We start from the raw sequence: 23,276 nt of genomic DNA, 5'->3' as shown, positions 1-23,276 counted from the left end.
GTAGTAATTTTCTAAATCATTGCCCCTGCGTACTGCATAGTATTCCATTGTGTTAATGTACCACAGTTTTGCAATCCATTTGATTGTGGTTGGACATTTGGGTTGTTTCCATGTTCTTGCAATGGTCAGTAGCACTGCTGTGAGCCTTGGTGAATAAGTCTCTGTGTGTCAGTTCCCATTTTCTCAGAGTGTCTTTCAAGCAGTGGAATTAACTCTTTGATTTTTCTCTCTCGTTTCCCCATCCCACATTTACTGCACATACATACACACATTCTATCTATGTCTCATATGGCCATAATTTAAAAGTTAAAATTTCTAAAAAAGTGTTATTCAAATTATGAGTTACAATCCATTAGTCACTTTGGGGGGAAAAATATATTAAAATATACCACATAGTAGGGAAAGTATCGTGTCATGAATTTATTGCAGATCTGACTCTCCTGTAATTGTATGTCAGTACCAGGTCACAGTGTCACAGTGTCACAGTGTCACAGTGTGGATTGCTGCTTTTAAACAAAGTCAAAGCCACTATTCTAAAATGTTTTATCTATTTGTGCCTTGAACCTCATGTTCTTTAAACATACATGTTGGGTAATTACTACATAAATATTTGGATAAGATTTTTAAAACTAGATTTTGTTTATGCCTCATATCTTGTTTCTAATCTGCTTGGCCCAAGACCACATCAGAGGAAAGCCCATAATGTTGACAACAAGTTTTACAACATTGCTGGATGGTTCCTCCCCACACCCCACTCATTAATCTGCCTTTGACATCATTTTCCATTCAATGGACACTTTTTAAAGATATTTTTTTAAAGGGGGAGAAAATGTGCAACAATAATGAATTTAAAAAAATAAGTAAATTGGGGAAAATGTTGTTTGCTTGGGGAGGGAGTCAGCAGGGAGAAAAGTGCAACAATGAGTGAATGGAAACCCTAAGTCTCTGTAAACTTCCATTAAAATTAATAATTAAAAAAAGAAAAATGTTTACTTACTGGTGTTCATACTGGTTTTCATTGCTTTCAAGTATTAGAAAGCATGTGTGTGTATGTACAATTAGAACAGGTTGGTCAGAGACAAAGAGCAAGCTCTGAGCTGAGCTGTTTCAGGGTATCAGTTGGAAGCAGAAGTATTCATGTTTAGGATTCGTTGTTCAAGCTGAGAGAAGCTAGACTCCCACCAGTCACTACCTTTAAAATGTCCGTCCTTGGTGGCTTTCGAACAAACCACTGAGACGATAAGTCTGTGACTCCGTTCCAGGCAGTGCCAGTTCTCATAACTTTGGCCTCCGACCCTGGGCAGAGCCTCCCCACAGAGCTGCCGCACCACTGACATTGTGATCTGAGCTACCGCTGCATCTGGGTTGTGATTCACACATGGAGCTGGGAATGAAACAGACACACATTCAGATCCCTCGTCCGCCACTTGCTACCTGTTTGACCTGAGCCAAGTTAATTCCCTGTACCTTTCTTTCCTTATCTGTCAAGTGAAGGTAGTAACCTAACTCATAGGATTATGCGGAGTAGATGAGTTAAGGTCTGTGAAGTCTTCAGCCCATGGGCTATTGCAAAATAAAACCTCACCAACTAATGGTTGTTTTGAAATGTGACTAAAGTTAAGGAACCACAGATCTGAACCCTGGCCTGTCTCATGCCATCCTCACATCCTCTGACACATTAGAGCTGGTTGCGGCAGTCACTCTGTCAGTCGCCCTGTGGAGGGTCTTCCTCTCCTTCGCCGACCCTCCACCTTTCTGAGCATCATGTCCTCTCCAAGGAATAGCCCCTCCTAGCAACATGCCCAGATTTTATGAGGCGAAACCTCATCATCTTTGCCTCCAAAGAGCAATCTGGCTGCACCTTCTCCAAGACATATTTGTTTGTTCTTTTGGCCGCCCATGGGATGTCCAGTGCTCTTCTCCAGCACAGCTGCTCTATGACAGAAAGATGAGCAGTCTTCTTCTGTGCAATTTAATGTCTCAGAAAACACACTGGAGGGGTCAGCGCTGAGCCTGTTCTGACTGGACAACAGTGAGTTGCTGGGAAGGATCTCGCCATTATAATAAAAGTGTTTGTGGAGACTTTATGAGGGTCCTCCTAAATTGACGTGGAGTTTCTCTGTGACTCCTTAAGACTCAAAGGGAACAAGGGGCCCTCTCCCCTTTCCTTTCAAGGAGGAAGGTCTATCCCTTTAGGATGTAACAGTCTAATAAATCTATCATTTTACCTTTAAAAAAAAATTTCAAGGCACCAAGTCTGATGACATAGTCCTGTCAAACACATCAATTCTTCTGTCATCTTTATTCATTATCCAATTCTCAGATGCTTAGCAAGTGATTGGAACAACTATAGGCCAAATCAGATGCATCCTAGTTCTAAAACTGACATCATTACTCCTCAGTAATTCAGAGAGGTTTCCCAGTACAGTACATCTCCTGTTTTCCTGACTGCTGGTCCCAAGCGTGTTAATTGTGGATCCAAGTAAGATAAAGTTGTTGACAGTTTCAGGCTTTTCTCCATCTATCATTATGTTGCCTATTGGTCCAGTGGTAAAAATCTTTGTCTTCTTGACAGGGTTCAGATCTATTGTTCATAGCGTCACTTTGGGTCGTACTCATCTCGACAGCACTTAACAACAACAGAGTAAGGGACACTTGGTTATTGTTTTAAAAGTCTTGAAAGTGATGATTATGAAGCCAAATTAAGGGTCCTTCTTTGTAAGGTACAGATCTTAACATGGAAGAACCATGAAGATCTGAAGGCAACATCTCTCCTGAGGTGGTCCATTTGTTTTATACAGCTGAGTGAACACATTTGTCTGTCTCCTCCTTTGTATTCCTTTCTAAGCCCTGGCAATACTGTGGGTTTGGTTCCAGCTCACTGCAGTAAAGCAGATATCTCTCATAAAACAAATAAAACAGATTCTTTTAGATCACAGTGGATGTAAAACTTTATACTGTAATGATGTGTATAAGTGTGCAATAGCATTCAGGAAAAAATATTGTAAGAATTCCAAAAATTAGAGAATTGTGAGTAGAAGGGAACACATGCTGTTGGGGGCACGTCCTTTGCTCAACTCAAGGCTGCCACACACCTTCAATTTGTGTGAAGCGTGCCCTTGAAAACCACCAGGTGCTCTGTGGGAGAAGGGTGGACAGTCTCCTCACACACAGTTTCCGGCTTATGAAAACCTGCGGGAGGGTCAGCTGTGAGTTGGTCCTGAACTCAAAGGCAGTGAGTGACTAAGTGATTGAATGAGGAATTATAAATAGCTTCTAAGAAAATTATATTCTAAAATTAATCATGTCCCTGGATTTCTGGAAACCCAACTGGATAGGAAGAAAAAGAATTTCCTATGGTTAGTGCCCTGCGCACCAGAATTTTGGATAATAGCAAGATCATGACGAGAGACGCTATAGATATTAAGTCAAGTTCCTCACAATACAACTTGATTTTTAAAAACTATTACACCACCAGAATAATTTTATTAGTAATAGATGCTATAGAAGAGAGAAATTGGCCACTTACATTGTGACAGACACAGTTTAGGAGCATATATTTATTCTTTAGTTGAATACATTTTTTCCAAGATTTATTTTTTATTCCCCCCAGTTAATTAATCTGTATGTAGAAGACTCAATTGTATAAAATCTTTTAAAAACATTTTTTTTCCTCCACACTGATGGCTTAGTTCACGGCCAGTTAGGTTTCTAAGGGAAAGAGCATCAACTCAAGTCTCCTAGCCACTTGCAGGGAGAAGAGTGTTTGATAAAGATTTACAGCCTCAGAGACTCGAAAGCAGTGAGTTTAGGGGGTGGTGATGCTGTTTTCACACTGGTTGCTTTGCAGTCGTAAGATTCAAATTCCAAAAGTGAGATTCTGAAAATTGGTGTGATATGAATGGTTTCAAGAAATTTCATGACTCTTCTGTTATATAGTAAAATATTTTTGTTAACTCTTAAAACATACCTAAGACTGATTTTAGAATTAGCATAAAATGACATTTCAACATGTTATGCATAATTATTATAACAGAATGAATTCATGTTTCTAGGACCTGAATTAGCTAAGACAAGAATGTTTATTGCCTTACACTTGGTTTGCGTGGCCATAGTTAGGCCAAAGCAGTTTTAGAGATGAATTCTGTCAGAGAAGACGATTATTAGAGAGAGGCGTGAACTGTCACTTATTACTGTGTTCAAAAGAGGAGAGTTTCTTTAAAAAGAAAAGAAAAAAGATCAAAGTCTCTGGCCATTCGCAGGAACTGCTTCTTAAGAACCCTTCTTTCTAGATCTGTCTGCATAAATGTTCTGCTGGGATTCTGGACTTCTGAAGAATCTGTAGTTCAGGTTCCCCATCCCTCCTGCCAATGTCTTGATTTTCTACTTAAATGGAAAATGAACATTTTGATAATTTTGCATTTAACTCCACATTTTCATTAAATAATTCTTCCTACCAGTCAGATATCAGTTGACTAAATAAGTTCCATTTTGTCAGAATGTTTTTTCTGTTACTCAGACATTTCTCTTGAGTAGGTTATACTTGAATAGAAGTCACAGCCTGAGCAGGTGTTCTTCAAGCAGAATCACCTTCTCCATTTTCTGGTTTGCTTTGCTTTTATGTCTGTCTGTTCTTTCTTGCTGTACATCTCTTCTTGTGTTTTCTATACTCAGCTTGGTAGAACAGCTAGAGAAAGGGAGTCACTAAAGCCATGACTTCCCTTTCTCCTGTTGCTGGTTTATACCTTATCATTTCGTAAAGCTGGAGGAAGCATCCTATTAACAGCAGTGTGGTTACTCTTTGCTGTGTCTGTATTACTCACACTGTGAGCCCTGCTCTCGTGCCAGTCTGCAGACTTAGCAGTCTGTAACAAGTACTAAATATGGTGGGGAAATCTTTGGAACCTTTTCTTACAATTTGAAGTTTTCCTGGCATCTAAAGATATTCTTTTGTGTCTTGGAGAAGTATTAGTCAACAGTGAATTGAAAGTTTACAAAGAAAGAAAAATCTTCCACTCTAGACAACTTGAAAATCACTGAGGTAGAAGACATCATCTCTAACACATACAATCACTGTTGGTTTGGAGGAGCTGATAATGACTATCCTGTCATCCAAGGTAGTTAGGAGCGCATCTGTAGCAAAGCCCAAATGAATTTGTTCCCCTGGCATAAAAGAATTACTCTATTATAGTTAAGTGAATCCTACCTGTTCATTTGACTTCTTTTTATTGTTTCTTAGAGTTGAAAGAACTCTGGTGGCATAGAAAATGTTGGTGGCTAAACCCAAGGGCCACACCTCCTGGTGATTAGAATAATCCACCAGCAGCTCTGTGGAAGAAAGATGGGCACTTTCCTCCCTTGTAATTTATAGCCTCAGAAACCCACTGGATAGTCTGTGGCAATGAGTTTGACTTAAAGTTGAAGCACTATCTGGCAGCCTTATTAATTTTCTGTTTTGGTGTAGAGTTTGTTGAATGATTTGGGAGACAGAGTTGTGTTTCTCACATGTCTTAGTGAGTTGCAATCACTACAGAATGTAATGGTCATGAAACAGAACCAGTGTTTGGTTTAACATACGAGCGGGAATAACAGAAGAGACGTTGCATTAACATTACCCACTAATTCTGAAAATCTGCCGCTAGATGTGGCACCCTTCTCTTGGATACTATAATCATTACTCGGTTTAAAAATGAAATTGATGGTTAATGGTATTATCATAGTAGAACTGTTTGTTTCATTAACTGCGAAAATACTGATTTTCAGTGTAGCATTATTCCCTAAGATACTGTTTTACAAAATTGGTCTAATATATTTTGGAAACTACTTGAGACAGTTGCTGTTACGCAGAGTGGAGAGAAAGGGGGAAAGAAAAAAAAAAGACATTTCCGCTTGACTCATGTAAAACTAGAATACAGAGCACTTAATCATCAGTGTCCCTCCTTTTTGTGTTTATTGCTGCAGATAACAAGAGAGGCTAACAGACCTGAAGCATGAATTCAGATGTCAGCCAAGGAGTGATTACTTCTCCTCCTCCTCCTAGTATGCCTCACAAAGAGAGGTATTTTGACCGCATCAATGAAAATGACCCAGAATACATCCGGGAGAGGAACATGTCTCCTGATTTACGACAAGACTTCAATATGATGGAGCAGAGGAAGCGGGTTACTCAGATCCTACAAAGTCCTGTGAGTTGACATGTTAGGAGAAGGTCATTTTTTTTTTCTTTCTCTGCATGAACTTTAATATATTGAAGTAGAGGGTATCTTAAACCTCAGGTTAAAAGAGAGGTGGAAGAGAATGGCCAGTTGTTCCTAAACTTTGTGAGGCGAAGTAGACACCTTGTTTATATTTCTGACTTGCAGACCTTTAATAAGAAGCTAGTCTTGGGTAGTATAAGATTTCTTTGTGTGTTTTCTGAGGGAATAGAAGTGCGAACAAAGCTGAAGATCATTAATTCAGAGTAAAAATCAGTGAAGAAAGAAAGTTGTGGCTGGAATGTTGGGAAGCAGCAAACGAGTTAGCAACGTCACATGCACGTGTTTTCCTTCTTTCTTCCTGTACCTTGACACTCAGCTGTAGAAGGGTTTGGAGGAGGTCTGTGATTTGGAACCTAGTGTTTTAAATATGTAGGAGCTTGGGTGACACAAGCAGTGGTCTTTCAGACCCAGAGGACAACTCTGCAGAACAGTCTTGACAAACTGTTTGATAAAGATCACAGTCAAGAGAGCTCTGTGGAGCAGTCCTGCTCCAGAATTTGTGAGGTTGTCGTGAACGGGGGGGCTGACCCAATGGCATCTGACGTCAACAAATATTGCATACACCCGTGAGGATACACACTTACACACACACACGCACCCTGTCAAACCTAGTATCTCAGCTGAAAAGTCTGTCTTTGGAACCATACCCAGATCTCATGATGATGTTAAAATCATGAGTTCCAGTTTGAATCCACCAGATGCTCTGCTGGAGAAGGAGGAACAATCTCCTCCTGTTCCAGCCAGCTCTGATTTGATGGTGCACACAAAAACTAATGAAATGAAATTAAAAAAAAATCATGAGTTCGTTTTCATACACTCTTTCACTAGATTTGCAGGGGTCACATCTGAATGCTGAAAAAGGAAAGACTAGCTTGATTCAACATACTTGAACAGTTAACAGCAAGAGCTCTGAAAAGCCGTCCTTTGCCACAGCTGATAGAAGGGAAGTGGGCTAGGAGACCAGACTAAAGCCAAATGCACTGCCTTCAAGTGGCTTCTGACTCGTGGAGACCCTCCCCTGGTTTCCAAGCCTGCAGATCTTAGTGGAAGGGGCCCAGCCTCATCTTTCTCCTGCAGAGCAGCTGGTGGGTTCAGAGTGTCAACCTTTTGGCCAGCAGCCCAACACTTAGCACATTACCCCGCCAGAACAGAGGGTTGTTCATGTACACACGTCCTGAGGTAGACTTTCTGTAGATACAGAATGAATCTATCCTGTGGTGCCTAATCAGGATCTCAAGCCTTACCTTAAGGGAGGGTTCAGCACACATAGGTTGGCAGTATATTAGGTTTCCATGTCAGATACTGAAATAAACATCAAAGGGTAGAGCTGCCTGAGGTGACCCTAGTAAATCATCTGTCTTGTGCCCTTGTGAATTTAATCACAAAGGTTGCGTCCAAAGCCCAGGGGGAGTTCTGCTCTAAGAAATGCTTCCATACCAGTGGCCTCGATGCAGGCATTGAAGTGCAGCTTATAAAGGCAACGCAAGCTCTGATGAACTTCTTAAGCACAACACGCAGTTTAAAGAAACCTATTCTGTATAAAAAGTAGGTTAACCAGAGTACTCAGGAGGGAGTAAGCGTTTGTTCAGTGCAAACTTGGATTTCTGTGTTTGTAAATACTTGGAGCACGTGTTACTGATTCAGGCCAAAATAGATTTTATTCCCTCCTCTAAAGACATTTCACCTGTAAGAACTAATTTACTAAGTCATTGGTGCTCTATGCCATCGAGTCGTCCACTACTGATAACGAGCCTGTGAACAATGGATCTGAACTCTGCCATGTCCTGTGCCACACTCAGCATTGCTGTCACACTGAAGCCCATCATCAACAGTCACCGTGTCACTCCATCTCCTGGAGGCTCTTTCCCTCCTTAGCAGCCCCTTTCCCGACGACTAGCCCGGCCTAACAAGATGCCCAGAGTACGTGAGACCAGGTTTCACCATCCTTACCTCCAAGCACGCCTTGGCAATACTTTCTCCAAGACGTATTTGTATAGATGTATATTCCCTTTTGGCAGTTCGTGGTCTATCCACTACTCTTCTCTCCAACACCACATCTTGAAGGCATCGATTCTTCTTTTGTCATCCTTATTCATTGTCCGACTTTCACTTGCATAGCAAGTAATTAAAAAGATTATGTTTTGGATGAGGTATACCTTTACTCTTCAAACTACAAATCATTGTAATATCAGTTAATTGAAAAGATGATAAAAAACTAGATTTTTGAAAAGTTTAATAATCCATTTTGAGATTGCTTTGAGAACTGCTCCAAAGATGCCCACTGAGTTCTGACTATAAAGTTTAAAGGAAAAGGAGTAAACTAAGCTGGCAGAAGTTTTGTTTTATCATTTTCTCATTAAATTAAAGATGATGCAACTTTGAAGGGATTATTTATTTTATTCAAATGTATTCCTGTTTATCAATTGCCTTAAAGTTACCTACTTTATTTGTGCCTGGGGAACCTAATAAAATAATGGAGAAATGCGGGCATATCAACTGTCATTTCCTATTCACTTGTTCTTGTGTACCTTTGAGTTGAAACTGACCCATAGCTGACCTTCCAGTGGGTTTTCAGAGACAGAAATCACATGGGAAGGGCTTGCCCATCTTTCTCCCATGAAGCAGCTGGTCGATGCATTGGCTGCACAGTTCCTTACCATTGAGCCACCAAACCTCCATTAGTAGGAAAGATATTTTCTGCCCAGACAGGAACAGAGAAGGCTGAATTAAAATTAGTTGGTGGTACTTTTGCCTGCATATTTGCAGTTGAATTTGAATTTCACTTGTGAAACACTTAAAATGTTCATGTCTTGGTTTCCTACAGCTGCTATAACAACCACCACAAATTGGTTACTTTAAGGAGCAGAAACTTACCTGCTCACAGTTTTGGAGACTGAAAGTCTAAATCCAGGTCTTGGTGGTGTAGCTTCCTTCTGTGGGCCTTTCTGCTAGTTTCTGATGGCTGTTGGAAACCCTTAGTTTTCTTTAGTTGTTTTTTGATGTGTCAGCACATGGAGTTTCCCTTTGTATCTATACTTCCCTTTTTTTTATTTTATATTTTTTTTTAATTTATTTTCATGAACGTTTACAGAGACTTTGGATTTCCATTCATTCATTGTTGCACTTTTCTTCCAGCCCATGCCCCCTCCCCCAATTCGCTTTTCTTTTTGAAACGTAGAAGAAAAAATTCTTTCATTGTTATTCAATCCCTCCCCCCAAGTCCACTCCACTATGCTACCCATCCTTCTGGACTTCTGTCATGACATTAATATCTAATCATGTCAGTCCTCTTATAACAGTGGCATTGTGCCATCCATATTTGTCTTTTTGTGACCGAGATATTTCATTCAGCATAAAGTTGAGTTGGAGCCAACCCATAGCTGGCCCTCCAGCAGGGTTCCAAGGCTGTAAATCACATGTGAGTGTATTGCCCATCTTTCTCCTAGGGAACAGCTGGTGAATTTGAACTGCCAGAGGGGCCTGGCCTTGGTTTATGGTGCAGCTCTCTGCAAGCTGTACTCCCAGAGCTTCCTTTATAAAATAGCGCTGAAAGGGATTGGTAGGCTTAGTAACCATACCATTCTTAAATGACTTCATTGACATATATAAAGAAACCCCATTTAAAAGCAGTGTGGCAAATAGGAGGGGGATGGTATCTGGCCTGCATTCACTGGATAAGGGAGAAGAATCCCTACCAGCAGCACAAAGCCACTTCCTATGAGGTCAGACATGTCCCCATGTCTTCTAACAATTCCAGTACCGACTGTCTCTGCCACAGTACATGCTACTTCTTTACTGCGTTCAATAAGGTGTTACAAGGACCACACAGAACTCAAAGACAAAACTCCTTTGGAGATTTATTAGGGAAGTAACATATTACAGTTCAGCTTTAAGAACATGCAGGATACAATCTTCAGTTAAGACAGATGCTTCTTAGCTATGCTGAAAAGCAGGCCTTTCTCTGACCTTGGTCTTGGTTTCTACTTCCTTGGATAGGTGTTACAAAGCTCTGCCAATTGTGTGCCACTACCACTTTGCTCATGAGCATATGCCCAGAAGTGCTCAGTTCCAGCTCCATAGACTGGCAGTTCTTACTCTACCAGAAAGCCCTCTCAAGTGCCCACTCCACCAGCAAGCACTCCTCTTTCTCCGCTTACAGACAAAGAGCCAGTACCTCTATCTTCTACTGCTCTATGGATTTCTGCCACCACGGCTGCCACTATCTTATCTAGTGCCATCTTAACACTCTCACATCGTTTCTCTAGTTGTGTAGCTCTCTGATTTTTGCAGAGATCTCCGGCCCAAAGGATGGACTGTACCTCTGGTTCATCCTTTTTGATGGTGGTGAAATCGCACTTTGAACTAGTTCTTTTTAAACCTGGCAAAATGGCAAAACCAGCCAGTTCTCATGTTCTCTATGTATTTCTTCTTATTCCACCGAAAGGGTATGTATCCTGTCCTGCCTGTTAGGATTTAGTCTTAAAGTTTACACGTCATCTGTCAACTGTACAGTTAGAAGTGAGTCACTAAGTTCCACCCACTCTCAAGGGGAAGGGAATGAAACACCACCTTTGGAGGAGACAAATGTATATGTATCTTCTGGTCACAGTTTATTTCACAATCAATACAGTCCACTCTCTGGACAATTTCTTGGCCTTTTTTCCACATGCAAAATATACTTACCCTCTTTTAATACCTCCCCCTTCCGGAGTGTTACTCTCTTGTGACCTTTAAGTCCAGAATCACAGTATCTAAATAATGTCCCACTCCGCTTATGTTCTTCCTATTTAGTTCCTTAAGTATTCAGTTCCTTCAAGTACAATTCCTCTTGATCTGTGAACTAAAGACAGTTTGACTCCATACACTGAGTGGGACAGATATAACTTCTGCAGATATTGTTATTTTTAAAAAGGAGTAGCTTGAAGAAAATAAAAATGTATAGAAACTTGGAAATCCATCATTTCAAGTGTTTGGAGTCCTTGAAGAGGATTTAGACTTACTACTTTCCAAGAATGATTCTCTGTGTCTTTTGGCTCTGTCCTCTGGACTCATGGCTCTGCCCTGTAAGTCATCCTTGACCTTGAAAGGTGGGCTCTTTTGGCTGTTGTGTCTTTTTCTTAGCCTGTTTCCTTCAGGTAGCGGTTTTAGGGGCCCAAACACTTGAGCTGCTAACCAAAGGAGTGGCAGTTCAAACCCCCAGTAACTCTGTGGTGTTAATCTATTTCTTTAAAGACATAGCACCTTGGAAGCTTTCTGAGCTGTTTACTCATTCCTCCAGTGTCCTTACAAGTATTAATGGCAACAAGTTTAGTTTGGTTTTTCTATTGCTCCTTTCAGTCCAAGTTGATAGTATTTCTTCTAGTATATTTATCTTAAAAACTGTGGATTTCATGTGAATATTATTGAGGTTCATTCATTTCAAGCCCCATAGTGATCAGAATCATATATTACTAAGTATTTGTAAGTGACAAATTTACTAATAAACCTTCTATTTAAAATTCTCAGCTCATGTGAGAGGAAAGGAAATTAGATGAGAAATTAATAAATACTTTTTATTAAGCAGTTGTTATGTGTTAAATTCCTACTGTATTGTATTTTGTCTTTTTTAATCCAGAAAATAGCCAAGTCAAGTAACTAGTAATGTCCACATTTTATAGCTTAGTAAGTTGAAATATAAAGGAGTAACTTCCCTGGAGTTTTACAGCTGCTAAGAAGTAGGGTTGGAATTAAACTACAGAGCTCACACCCTCGACTCCCCTGCTGCTGTATTGTTAGTGAATGTTTAAAGCAGTCTCTAACAGTGAAGAGCTAGATCCTTCTATTTCTTTAAAGGAGCTCTGGTGGCCTAGAGGCAAGAAGCTGCACTGCAATCCCGAAGGCACAGGGCTTGAGGCCACCAGCTGCTCCACTGGACGAAGGATGGGCGGTCTCCTCCCGTCCTGTTAACAACCTCCGAAAACTTGCCAGAGGGTCAGCTGTGGGTCAGTTCCAACTCGACGGTACACACAACAACAACATTGCTCAAGTTAACTCATCTCAAGTCATCACTGTGGAATCAAAACCATCTCATAGCTGACCCTTAGCTGTAAATCACATAAGCGGTTCCCCCTACTTTTGCTGGTGGATTTGAACCACCAGAGAGGTGGAGCTTAGCTTTTGAGGTAGCAGTTCAGCTCTGTGTAGACTTAGGTCACCAGAGTGTCCTTTGAAGCAGGCATTTTAGTATCTGTAAAGCAGTTTCTTGCTTTCTTCTGAGAAAGTAAAGGACAAAGAAATTCTCTCATCCTGGCCTGGGGTCAGTACATGCTGTTGAATCCGAACCGACTTACAGCTATCCTTTGAGAGTGTTTGCAGAGGCTGTAAATTGCACAGGAGAAATTTGCCCATCTTTCTCCTGAGGAGCAGCTGGTGGATTTGAATGGCCAGTCTCTGCGTTGGCAGCTCAGTTCCTTGTCCAGCAGGCCACCCAACCTTCCTGTGTGGTTCATAGTCATTTTATATTCATAGGGCTTTAGAAATGTATGAATGTCTTCTTCTAAATATGTATGCCTTTGTGGAGGAAATTTTATATAATAGTGTCTCTGATTTAAAGCATTTATGTAAAGGAGCCAGGTACACTTAACAAAAGTCAATATTTTAAAAAATTTTATAATTGGACTAATATTTTGTTTATTAAGTCTTGAATTTGTAAAAGAAAAGCATGCTTACCTGGTATAAACTTTTCCATGAACTTTAAATTCAAATACAGTCTTAATTAGTAATTTGTAATTCTCCTTCCACCTCCCTCGTCTATTGTATTAGAAGATCCAGAATTTTCCTGTTGGAATTTTTGTTGTCTCCTGAATTTCCTAAGAACTTCAGTGGCTTCTGCAGTACAGAAATGTTAACCAGTGGCTTCCAAACCCAAGGAGGGAGGGGTGTATGTGCTGTCACGTCTTCTCAGTCTGCCATTGCCTCTGTATCCCCTACTGTGAGGCATCATTGTTGGACAGTAGCCTCTCCAAGAAAATGTACATGGTTGGCCCAGGTGCCTGCATAGGCCATCATGCTGCATCAAGGAAGGAAGTTGGCCCTGTTCGTTGCTAAGAGTATCCCATGGTGCACTGTGGTCAGGCTCCAAGATTACAGCTATCCACACTCAGCTCTTCCTTTCACATCACATCACAGATGCCTTGCAACTGTTGTCTTGAAAGTAACACCAGCACAGAATCAGAACTAATGTTAACATCCATCACCTGATAGCCTCAGACAGAGGCAGCAGCCAGCAAGCTCTTGGAGGCAAGGATGATGAGTTCTCGCCTCACATACTGTGGGCATGTTGCTGGGAGGGGCTGTTCCTTGGAGAGAGACATGATACTGGGAATGGTGGAGGGTTGGCGAAGGAGAGAAAGACCCTCAACCAGGTGGAACGATACGGTGACTGCTGCAGTGTGTCAGGAAGTGTGAAGACGGCCCAGGATAGGACAGGGTTCAGATCCGCTCTTCTTAGTATTGCTGTGAGTTGTACTTGACTCAGTGGCACCTAACAACAGTAATAGCCTCCGAACCACATTTCTCATACCCACCATGAGTGTCCACGGCATCATAGAAAAAGACAGAAAAAGATCCCTAAACTAGTCAGCTGTTCCTTTAAGCATGGCTCTCTCTTAGCAGGGACTCCCAAGAGATCTTGCTTTCCCACCGTCCTGAGGAAGGCTACCATCAGGAACACAACATAGATTCAACTTTGTAGGGGATCTTTCCCTAATAACTGCCAGTGTGTCCATTCTTTCTCCTCTTGGGGGTCTAAATTCAGTAATTCCAAAGCTTATAACTTGTCCCTTTTAGGCGATATGAGGGGGAAATGAATTTCATTCCTGGCAGGGCTCTTGTTGCACGTATAATCTCAAGTGAAAAAGCAAGACTTATGGTTCATATTGCATGAACCCTCAGATGTGTTTAAAATTAATGAACTAGACATGAGCATGAGAACAAGTGATAAATTTAATGGAATATGTGTCGGGTGGGATGGAAAGACAATTCCGATATTTCAGCTGATGTGAAGGCTTAGGATAGGGTTCAGATGATGAATCATGTCAGTGACTTGAGGGTTTACCAGAATAGAGATTTTCTCCTAATGTCCAGGATTTTTATTTCTATAAACACTTCTTGCAAGTGATGCTTTCTTTCTCTTCCTGTCACACCACCCACCCTCATGCCAAAAAAGAAAAGAAAATAGACAGAGCTCTGGAATAGGAACATCTGGAACCCAAATTTGGAGCAAAGTCATTTCTTGAACACAAGAAAATGTTGCCAAAGGAAAAACAATAAGTCCTCAACTTTACTTACCATCTGGCTTTGAGAGTTTTAAGGTCCTAAGGAATTGCCAAGGAGATCATAATGTGAAAAGCATAATATGATATTATCTTCATGAAGGCCCTTGCACGTATGTGTAACCCATTTAGAATGGTACCACATGCAGAGAGGCACTGCCCCAATGTTGATGAGGAGGGTGCTGGGGCAGTGCCTCTTTGAATGTGGTACCACTCTAAATGGGTTACACATACGTGTGTAAGGATACGTCTCCCTCTTTTTTCAGCAGTTTATACTTGGTACTCTAAGTTGCCTGTTAACAGCAATGCTGCCTTGTCTATATGAAATCTTGTGCTTTGGTATCAAGGATGCTTTAAAAGCAAGCTTCTTGCTGCTTCTAGTATTTTAATATCATTTCATATTTAAATTGGGGAGGTAAAAAGTTTTTCAAAAGAGAAGGGAGAGAAAGATTACTCCAGAGCAAGTTATATTTGGGTGGTTCTGGTCCGAGCGGGACGTATGTCTCAGTGGCTCTTTTTGTGTTGCAGGCCTTTCGGGAAGACCTGGAATGCCTCATTCAAGAACAGATGAAGAAAGGCCACAACCCGACGGGACTGCTAGCATTGCAACAGATTGCGGATTACATCATGACCAACTCCTTCTCAGGCTTCACTTCATCACCCCCCAGTATGTGGGTTTTGAAGAGTTTGAACAATTGCAACTTTCTCTTCTCTTTAAAACACTGTCTTAACTTTAACAGCATTTTCTGCTCAAATTCAGTCTGTAAACTTACAACGTCTAATTGTTGTGGCCTAGTGGTAAGAAATGTCATTGTAATCCCAAAGGCATATATATATGGTTTGAGTCCACTAGCTGCTCTGAGAAGGTTGGGCAGTCTTCTCTCATTTTTCTTTTTCAAGAGGCGATTTACTGCCTCTGTAAACCTGCAGGCAGGTCAACTAACTGTGAGTCACTTCCAAGTCAACAGTACTTAGCAACAATAATCTTTAGGGTGACATAGTATTGGGACCTGTTTTATGACCCTAACTTGCTAGCCTTTGAGGATTATAAGATATACTGACATAACAAAATCCCTGCCTGAGTAAATACATGTGTATTTTAATTGGCATAAGATACTACAAAAGTCTAAAACAATAAGATAATGGAAAAATTTATAAAGCAGGTCCTAAGAAATTATTTAATAACATTTTATAATTCACTGTCCTATGAACTTAGAAGAGAAATTGATTACTGACTAAAGTGACTGAGAAAACGTCATGGGAAGAAAGAGGCCTGAATTACCCAGGTTTCAAAAAAAAAAGTAGAACTTGACATCAAAGCGAGGCTAAGACATTTATTCATTCAGCAGCTCTTTTTTGAGAACCTGGATTTAATGAGCTTAGAACTGTAGAGATACCAAGAGTAAAGAGGCCTTTAAGTGGTGCTTTACCTGTCAGCAGTGAGGTGTACCCAGAAGTCACTGCAGAACATGAGCAGGGACCCAGGGTCCACAAAGCCCATGCCAGATGAGGCTGCCAGGACCGCTTCACGTCAGGTTCAAGCAATGAGCACCATGTCTCTTTCCTTCCTTCTAAAGACTAAAGATTTTCTACTAAAGATTAAAGTCCAAGTTAAAGATTTAAGTCATACTCAATGAACTATAGTACTTTTCAAATAGAAAGACAGTATAAAAAGAGACAGGATGGCGAGGTCGAAATAATCAAGATGAACATGTGTGTAGAACTCGGTGAGGAGGCCAGGACATGGCACACCAGTGAGGGTCCTCGGTTCAGAACTTCGGGGGAGAAGTTGGATCTTCTAGAGCAGGCTTTCACTACTGGACCAAGGAGGGTTCCCATAAAAATAGAAAAGTAATTGATTTGCATGGATTCTAGGAAAGCTGAGAAGAGAGACTGAAAAATGTCTCCAGTGAAGGATGAACACCTGAACTGAAGTGCTTCTTGACATTGTGCACAAGAGACCTCGAGGAGGGCACAGCCAGGGAAGAAGAGACAAGACGTGGCAGCAGGCAGGGTATTGTCAGGGCCCAGTCCTGCAGCAGGCCCAAGTGACTGAGTCTTTTAGCTTGGAGGAATCGCAATCCTTTCAGAACAAACAGGAAAATTCAAAGGTTAAGCTAGTTTAATTAATTCTCTCTATCCTCAAGTATCTGTTATAAACCACGTGCCTTTTTTTTTAGACAGATAAACAGGAAAGACTCACTTTCTGTTCTCAAAAGAGGCAGAAAATAGACGAAATAAAATTATCACAAGTCTTGAAGTCAATGCCACAGGCAACAGCAGGACCCACAGAACACTGTGGACCACGACTTTGGCTGGAGTTCCAACCCAGAGGACACCATGTCAAGGTTTTCTCTCCCATGTCTTTGGGCTGCCACGTGCCTGGCAGCACCCTACTGTCTGCTGTCTGCAGATTCAAACACCGTGCTGGTCCTGGTCAGGAATATCATGCTTGACGCCCCGTGCCAAGCACCGTTACAGCACCAGAGATGGCAAAAGCCCCCACTGCTGAGGCTCCTGGGTTTTGTTCTGTTATTTTCTTAAAAATATTTTTTATTGGTTTTCCTATAATAATTCCTTTACATTATGTTTCATTCATAATACATTGTGCTTTATATAATTTTTTTAATTTACATTCGTTTTCATATGGTCATTCACATACATTCTGACTCCTGTTTTGATGCTAACATTGCTAACACTGCCTGCTTCTGGGTAGGTTGTAGAGAACGAGGTAAGACCACAGTTCACAAAATTCAGTAGCTAGTGATTGCCGTGTGGTGAACAGCACAGAATTCTGTTGTGCGCCCACTGCCGCTCCTTTGCCTGCCAGGTCTACAGTGAAACCCACGATTCTGTCTTCCTCCACAACAGCTCCCACCACAGTTCCTACATCTCAGCTCACTGTCGTTACATTTATTCTGACTGATACAACACTCCCGTGGGTTTCTGAGGCTTGAGATTTTAGTAGAGGAGACAGTCTTCCTCCCATGTTCCTGCTGGTGGGTTTGAACTGCAGAAGGTGCGGTCTGACAAATGGCATTTTGATTCCTACCTTACAGCTCCCAGCTTTGGCACAGCGAGTTTTGTGGACGCTTCCTCCTTGTCTTGGGTGTACAGGCTATAATTATCTTTATAAATCCTGTGGATCTAAAAAATTAAACTGCATAAAACACATCAAATGAACACAGACTGCACATTTGTGTAATTCACTGAAACCAAAATAGTATCTTTCAAGATCCTCTTTCAAAATACTATTAAAAAATTATTGCTGTTTCCAAAAGCAGTGCATATTTTATAGCATCATCCTTGAAGAAAAACCAATTCTCATTTTGCTAATTAAATATTCATATATTTAAGGTGTCCTGCATGAAAAAAGAAAACAAAATGATCAGCTAATGTGAAATACTATACAGAGAATTAGAAGACTATGATGTGATGGAGAAACTAGAGGCCACTTTAGTTGTGACCCAAAGAAGCTTCCCCGAGAGGGTGACGTTTAAACTCAAGTCTGAATGGCAAAATGGAGCCAGTCACACTGAGATAGCATTCCAGGTGTCAGGAGCACTTACGCACGTGCCGTAAGGAAGGAGGGAATTTGGCCTCTTCAGTGAATACAACATAAAGATAATGATTAGCACGAAGACCTGGGGATGTGTTTCTGTCAAGGTCACAGCCAGGAAAACTCTTTGATGCAGCTCTGTGTCGTGTGGAGATGGAATGAGTCGACATCCACCTGATAGCACCCACCAACAATAACTGTATGTTTTAAAGGGGGGAAGAGATCAGATATATCGACTCCCAGATCTTGGAGGGCTTTAGGGCCAGAGTTGGAAGTTAGTCTCTCTTTGATGGGAAGCTATTTTAAAAAGAGGAATGACTTAAATCGGTATAGTTCCTATGTGGAGAAAATGAACTGGGAAACCATTAACATATTCAACAAAAAATAACAAAGTCCAGAGTTGGGTCCAGTTTGGTTTGAGAAAGGGGGAATTCCACAACAGGCGTGCTTGATGTGGACTGCCAAAACATTGCAGCAGTTGGAAATTAGTTTGAGAGTCTTGGCAAAAAGAGTATTACTCAAAGTTGTGGACGTTAGTTAAATAATCATTTAAGAGGGTATAGTTGAAAAAGAGTGCAAAGAGGAAATTTCAACAACTGGAAAGAGAAAACTAGTAGAGTTAAGATAGAAAAATGAGAGAAACTAACTTGTGACTGTCCCAGATACAGGCGAGGGCAAGGGAGGGGCAGCGGGCTTGGGCTGGCTGCCTGGATGTCCACTGCATGGCAGCAGGGAAGCCATGTTCCCGTATTGAGAGGTCAAAAAGTAGACGGCAGCCAGTTTGACTGGAATATTTGTGTTGTGACGTCTTGTAAAATGCACTTAACATTGGAAAGGTAAGGGGAGATTGCTGAATGGCTGACTCTGAAATTTGGTTAGAAATGTTTACTATTTCACATGGCTTTACATACTCCCAGAACAATTTAAATCCGTTTACAGCATTTCAGAAATGAAGATCTCACAGCTAAACGTTAATTTGAGATTTCTCTCTTGAAAGTTCTCCTAGCCCTGGGCCGCTGTTCTTACATGATAGCAGCTAGTTGAAACTGAATTCTGGCCACTCAGACCAGGTGCATGCTCTCCACTTGCCCATAGGCTGCACATGGCTGAGTGACGCAGGGAGTAAGAGAAAAATCACTTTTAGACTCTCATTTTGTGGTATGTTCATTGTGCTGCCATAAGAAGCCACGAGCTGAAGAGACTAGAGTGGAGAGTCAGTGACGAAGATCAGGTGTCTCCCTGCACAGAAATCACAGCTGGAGGCTTAAGAAGATGTGCTCTCAAGGGGAAAGTGAAATGAGAAAAACCAGAATGGCTGGCTGAGCTGTGGGGAATAGCCACAGTGAGGAGAAGGAGGGGAGGAGAAGGAATAGAAGCAGAAGGCAGCAGCAGCAGCAAGTAGAAAGGGAACAAAAGATGTGAGATGCTATCGCAGGGCCCCAAAGAAGGATTCTAGGAAGAAGGCAGGACTGAATGGTGTCAGGCTCCAGAGAGGCCAAGGAGAGTGAATGGGCATGGGGACAAGTGGAACTTGGCAACGGGGTCAGACCAGTTCTTGTTGCTTTATGAACTCAGAAGCCTAACTACGGTTTGAATGAATGCTTTTGCCATCTCACTATTTCTTTAATTGGAATAAAAACAAAAAAGATACTCAAAAAGTAGAGAGGGTTTTTTTTTCCCCTCCGAGGGCTTTGCATCATAAAATTAGAAACAAGCTTAATATTTAATAAAACATTTAACTTTAGGGGTATCTCAACTCTTTTGTCCAATGGTATGAGCATTAAATGGCATAAGTCCCTTTACCAAACAAGTAGAAAAGATAGTTGGTACTTAGTTTTACTTGCAGTGTACATCTTTGGCGCAGGATAAGCAAATTAAATGGCGGTGGAGACTGGTAAAGGTCAGGTCCTTGTTTTTAAGGTTACTTTCCAGTTGCTTTCTTTAGGCTGTGTGAACTACTTACGAGGTAAGGGATCCACTCAACTTGAATCTCTTCTGGCCATCTTCCCTCTTTCAGGCCTTGGCATGGTGACACCCATCAATGATCTTCCTGGTGCAGATGCGTCCTCTTACGTGAAGGGGGAGAAGCTTACGCGCTGTAAGCTTGCCAGCCTGTACAGACTTGCAGACTTATTTGGATGGGCACACCTGGCAAACACATACATCACAGTGAGTTCTTTAGCTTTCACTTCTTTTTTTATTTTAAAGCGCCAAGGAGAATACAGCTGTCCTCTCCTGGCCCGTGAGAAGTCCCATCTTCAGACAGCACTCTCTGAACCCAGAAGTCTGGATCACAACCTTAAGTCTGCTTTCTCCAGTTACAGCCACTTTCTTTTCTGTTTGCCATCTATGGTGTTTCTTTCACTGAGACAAGTTTTAAATCCTATCCAAGAAAAAGTCTGGGTTGTAAATCTTCCATTTTCCCTATTAATAATCTTTGGTGTTTAAAAAATTCAGGGCAATGAAAATAGAAGGGGTCAGGGAGGTTCCCAACCTGATTTTTAGCTTTCAATGTCATTTTCCAGTTTACCTTGATCTTGGAAGCTAGGCAATATTTGGAAGTAAAATATCATAATATTGTGATGGAAATGGCACACATGCCTGGTGCTGTCCACCAGCAGCCGCCTTCCTGTCCCCTCGGACTCGTTAATTGTTTCCATTCCATGTCCACCCTAATTCCTGTCATTCTCTGTGGCCTGTGTTATTAATGTTATAGTCATACCCACATTGCCTTTAGTAATACTGGTGTTTATGTCTCATAAAAATAGCTAAACCCCAGAATAACACTTCAGGTAAGGCCAGTGACTGAGAGATCACAGTCAAGATTCTTTAGAAAGGACCTGAGCATGAAGGAAAGACAGTCTTTCAAGGACTCTGTCCTGTTGCTAGTCCTCTTTATTTTTTTACTTTGTTGGGTTTTTTTCCTCAACTCTCTTACAATTACCTAGTGTAAAATATGTCTTCCTAGTCATGTTTGTGCTGCAGTATATGAACACCTCATTATATTTCTTTTGTATATTTTTTTTTCTTTCTTCCAGGTAAGAATAAGTAAAGAGCAAGACCATATTATTATTATTCCCAGAGGCCTATCTTTTTCTGAAGCCACAGCCTCCAACTTGGTATAATTTTCAATCTTATGTTACTGTTTCTCAACTTGATTGTACTTTTTTGACATTTATTAGCATAGGACAGAACAAAAAAATACATGGGGGGGAACATTTACTAGTAGGAGAACTAACTAGTAAATAAGGGAACAGGAAGCAATGGTGGCTTAATGGTAAGGAGGTGCGCTGCCAATGCAAAGGAAGGTGTACCTACTTCATGGGAGAAAGATGGGCAGTCTCTTCCTGTGTGATTAACTGCCTCTAAAGAACCTGCTGGGGGGTTATCTGTGGGTCGGTTCTAACTGGATGGTACATGCCTGTAACAGCAGTGAATAAAAAAAGTTTAAAAAGTTACTTTTATTTTTTTAAAGTTACTTTTATTTTTAAGAAAAGTTTTAAGCTTCCAGAAAATTCTTAATTGATCAGAGTAATAAGTAATAATACTAAGCTGTGTCATTAAACTATTTTTGTAAGTGAGCCTTTATGGGAACACAGCTACGCTCTCTTAACAGATTCTCTCTCTCTCTCTAACTTACTGTTTGTGGCTGCCTTTGTACTGCGGTGGCAGAGTTAAGTTGTTAAAACAGGGCCTCATGAAGCCTATTTACTGCTATCTGGCCTTTCATGGGGAAAGTTTGGAGACTCTTGGTTTCATTTGTGGAGTGCAGGCAAACATTGATGGGTGTGTGTGCACCAATTAAATGTTGGTCTCTTTTCCCTCCGCCAGGTTAAAGTCAATATAATAGGAGAAGTGGTCGACCAGGGAAGTACTAATTTGAAAATTGACCATACAGGATTCAGTCCCCATGCTGCAATCTATTCCACACGGCCTGATGTTAAGTGTGTGATACACATCCACACCCCGGCAACAGCAGCTGTAAGTCAGTGAGTGGCCCAGGCCAGCAATCGCTCCAGGAAATGTATTCTTTTCATGGCTTTGTTGACATGATGATTTCATGTCTGCAATAGCATCAGACCCTACCAATCAAAAATCGTACTTGAAATGCCAATCCTCTGCATTTGCAGAAAGTAAATGCTTCTGTTCTAGGAAGCAATCTGAGAGATGGTATTTGGATCTTAAAATCAATCCGCTCAATAATTGAATCAGTGAGTCTTCTCTCATAGTATTTGAATGTAATGAGTACACCGTACTGTTGGGGTTACTGAAAACAAGCACCCTGTGTGGAAGTGTATTTTCTAACTAAAAGTGTCATCTTGACATGGGCCCATTCAAATAGATATCCTCCATGAAGTGTGGGATCCTTCCAATCTCTCAAGAGTCCCTGATCCTGGGAGAGGTTGCTTATTACGATTACCAAGGGTCGCTTGATGAGCAAGAGGAGAGAATTCAACTGCAGAAAGTTCTGGGGCCGAGTTGTAAGGTAGGCAGTCAAGTTTCTATCGAAGGAGCTATTTTGGTTGCTGCTGTTGATGAGAACAGGGTAAGCTATGACAGTTATTTAAAGTGATTGCTTTGGGATTCTATTTTAGGTGCTGGTACTCAGGAACCATGGTGTGGTAGCACTCGGAGAAACTGTCGAGGAGGCTTTTCATTATATTTTTAATGTGCAACTAGCCTGTGAGATTCAGGTAGGAAAACTGTTTTTGTTTTAGTGACTCTGTGAAGTTGTGTGGTGTTGGTTTTGTGGCTTTTTTTTTAGTTAAATTTGTGTTTGTTGAGGTTTGTTCTTAGTTCTAAAGCTCTGTTAGGGGCTTTAGTTTTGTTTCTTAAGAGAAGTTCTGCACCACTTCCATAAAAAGTGTCAACACACTTACCTCTTAAATTGAAAATAGGAAGGGAAATGAAATTCACACACAAATGCAAACCCGAATGCCTCAGAAACATAGCTTTCCCCGTTCCCCCAGCCGCAGTTCAACTTTTAAAAGTAATATCATTGCCTAGCTCTGTGTTTTTACCTTCTTGTGACAGAGCTAATTAGCTGCAGAAACAGAAGCAGCTCCCGCCACCAAGGAGCAAATGTAGTCATTCTTATAAAGAGTCTGGAAGTTTTCTAAACTCACGCAGTGAGACTAAGTCTGCTGT

At 41.1% G+C, this 23,276-nt stretch overlaps 1 protein-coding gene across 2 annotated transcripts in view; it reads left to right on the top strand.

Moving 5' to 3' along the window:
* ADD3 (adducin 3 (gamma)) overlaps window positions 1-23,276 on the top strand; it is a 139,450-nt gene that overhangs the window by 105,000 nt on the left and 11,174 nt on the right. The window contains exons 2-8 of one of the 2 annotated variants that reach the window (XM_006879946.1): window positions 5,962-6,185; window positions 15,098-15,236; window positions 20,146-20,297; window positions 21,167-21,247; window positions 21,960-22,109; window positions 22,471-22,614; window positions 22,724-22,822. In XM_006879946.1, the coding sequence (XP_006880008.1) occupies window positions 5,991-6,185; window positions 15,098-15,236; window positions 20,146-20,297; window positions 21,167-21,247; window positions 21,960-22,109; window positions 22,471-22,614; window positions 22,724-22,822 (960 nt within the window). In that variant the 5' untranslated portion in view covers window positions 5,962-5,990. Of the gene's footprint in view, window positions 1-5,954; window positions 6,186-15,097; window positions 15,237-20,145; window positions 20,298-21,166; window positions 21,248-21,959; window positions 22,110-22,470; window positions 22,615-22,723; window positions 22,823-23,276 lie in introns of those variants that run through there. The other variant, XM_006879947.1, reaches the window with a different exon arrangement.

The sequence above is a fragment of the Elephantulus edwardii genome, unplaced genomic scaffold, assembly GCF_000299155.1.
Source record: "Elephantulus edwardii isolate Elephantulus edwardi_28Jun2011 unplaced genomic scaffold, EleEdw1.0 scaffold00006, whole genome shotgun sequence".
Taxonomy (NCBI): Eukaryota; Metazoa; Chordata; class Mammalia; order Macroscelidea; family Macroscelididae; genus Elephantulus; species Elephantulus edwardii.
Note: the sequence above shows the minus strand (reverse complement) of the source record. Positions and strands in the feature narration are given on the sequence as shown.